This window comes from Entamoeba nuttalli, assembly GCF_000257125.1.
Source record: "Entamoeba nuttalli P19 unplaced genomic scaffold asmbl_2106, whole genome shotgun sequence".
NCBI classification, from domain to species: domain Eukaryota; phylum Evosea; order Mastigamoebida; family Endamoebidae; genus Entamoeba; species Entamoeba nuttalli.
In genome coordinates, this window is record NW_008575076.1 from 1 (window position 1) to 2,030 (window position 2,030).

The 2,030-nt window shown below is 23.8% G+C and overlaps 1 protein-coding gene across 1 annotated transcript; it reads left to right on the forward strand.

Moving 5' to 3' along the window:
* Positions 1–971: 971 nt before the first annotated feature.
* Positions 972–1,295, forward strand: ENU1_009260 (hypothetical protein; the record flags this gene model as incomplete). The annotated part of the gene is made up of 1 exon (XM_008856629.1): positions 972–1,295. The coding sequence occupies one exon, from the start codon at positions 972–974 to the stop codon at positions 1,293–1,295; it is 324 nt and encodes a 107-aa protein (XP_008854851.1).
* Between the last annotated feature and the right edge of the window lie 735 nt (positions 1,296–2,030).

Sequence of the window (2,030 nt, forward strand, 5' to 3'; positions counted from 1 at the left end):
TTTTTTTTAACAATTCACTTATAAAATGGTATATATAACAATAAATAATTATTTATAAAAAGAAGTAAAAGATAATGTTATTGTTATTCTACAATATGTTGAAAACTATTTTTTATAATTTTATATGAGTGTTTTAAAGTTAAAAGTTGTGATAATACAAATAAATAAAAATAAAACACATAATAATTAATATTCATTACTTTATTGGTTATGTACAATTTAATATATTTGAAATAGTTTTAAGTTTATTTATGAAAACAAATCAATATTATTTAATAAGTTAGTTTAGATAAGTAGAATTATTACAACTGATTTATATATTTTAGAAACAAATAAATAGATTTTTAGTTTAACTATGTTTTAAAAAAACTTTTTTAATAAAAGACTTATATTGGACTTTTGATGTATTTTTAATAAATTAATAAATGTTTATCAAATTCATTTATGACTTTTATTCTTTTCTTTATGAAAATATTACCTGTTTCTAATAATGGTTTCAATTTGTAACTGAATATTTAACAATTTTATTATTAATTGATTTTTATTCATATAACAGAAGAAATTAAAAACTCTTCTTGTTATTGATGAACAAATAAAGAAGGAGAAACTGAAAAAAAATTTAGCAGATATTTTTATTAAAAATTATTCAAATTACTTCTGTTTAAAACTATTTTTTCTATAATTTTTTATTTAGAACTAATAATCTATAAATAGTAGTAAAGAGGGAATTATTGTTAATTTTTTATAAAGTAACTTAATAAAATTAATAATAATAATAATTAAACTTAATAATTATTTATATCATATTGGTTATTATTTGATAAAAATGCTGAACATGCATGATGATCTGTGATTAACTTTTCTCTTGAAAGGACTAATGAGGAAAACAATGATAAAGAACTGGTTCGTGATGATTCTTTTAAGAGATCTAATAGTATAAAAAGAAAAAGATTGTATCTTATTAATTCAAAATGTACTCAAAAGACGCTTATAAAGCTCAAAAGAAAATGATGGAACACCAAATGGATATGCAAAAAGATGCTATGAAATATGCAGCTAAAACCGGTGGAGTATATGGTTGTCCACCACCAATGGGAGGTTATCCACCACAGCCAATGGGAGCATACCCACCACCTATGGGAGCATATCCACCACAACCAATGGGAGGTTATCCACAACAACCAATGGGAGCATATCCACCACCAATGGGAGGATGTCCACCACCTATGGGAGCATATCCACCACCAATGGGAGGAATGCCAGGTCCTGGAGGATATCCAATGGGAGGATTTTAAACATTTATTGATTATTAAGAGAGTTAATAACTTATTATAAAGTCATCTTTTAGAAGTTTTTTGTATGTTTTTCTGTTAAAAGATATTTAAATAGAGCAACCAAAAGTGAAATTTATATTATTTGTAGTGGTTCATCTAAAAGAGAGTAAAACAGTTAAGTAAATTCTTTTCTTTGATTTAGTAAATGTACAGGTATAGGCGTTTTATATTAAAACTACAGACTAAAAACTGTCTATAAACCATTCCTTCTTTAAGAGGTTTTGGTAAAGAAATTGTAGCTAGCATCATACCATCACTTGCAGTTAAAATGAAAAACACAATTTTCACTGATGAGAAGATAAAGATATACTTAATTTGCTTACAAAACATTAAATTACTAATTAAACAACAATAAGAAAAGTAGTCATCATTCATAAAAGAGATAATAATAGAAAGATGAAAGAAACTCAGAGTTTATAATATGAATAAGTGATTACAATTTGAGACATATAATTTGGTATTCATAAATAAAGTTCTTTAAAGTAACAAATATTCTAATGACGTACTGTGAATTATTATATTTATTCAATAATAAGTCAATACTCAAGTAAAGAATCAATTCAATAATATTATTAAAAACATGAGTATAAAACTATCACAGCATTCATCTTTACATAACCCTTTTATGAACTATTAACGATATATTAACACTTTGATTTATATTTAATAAAGACTATTTCATAATCATCGTATTTG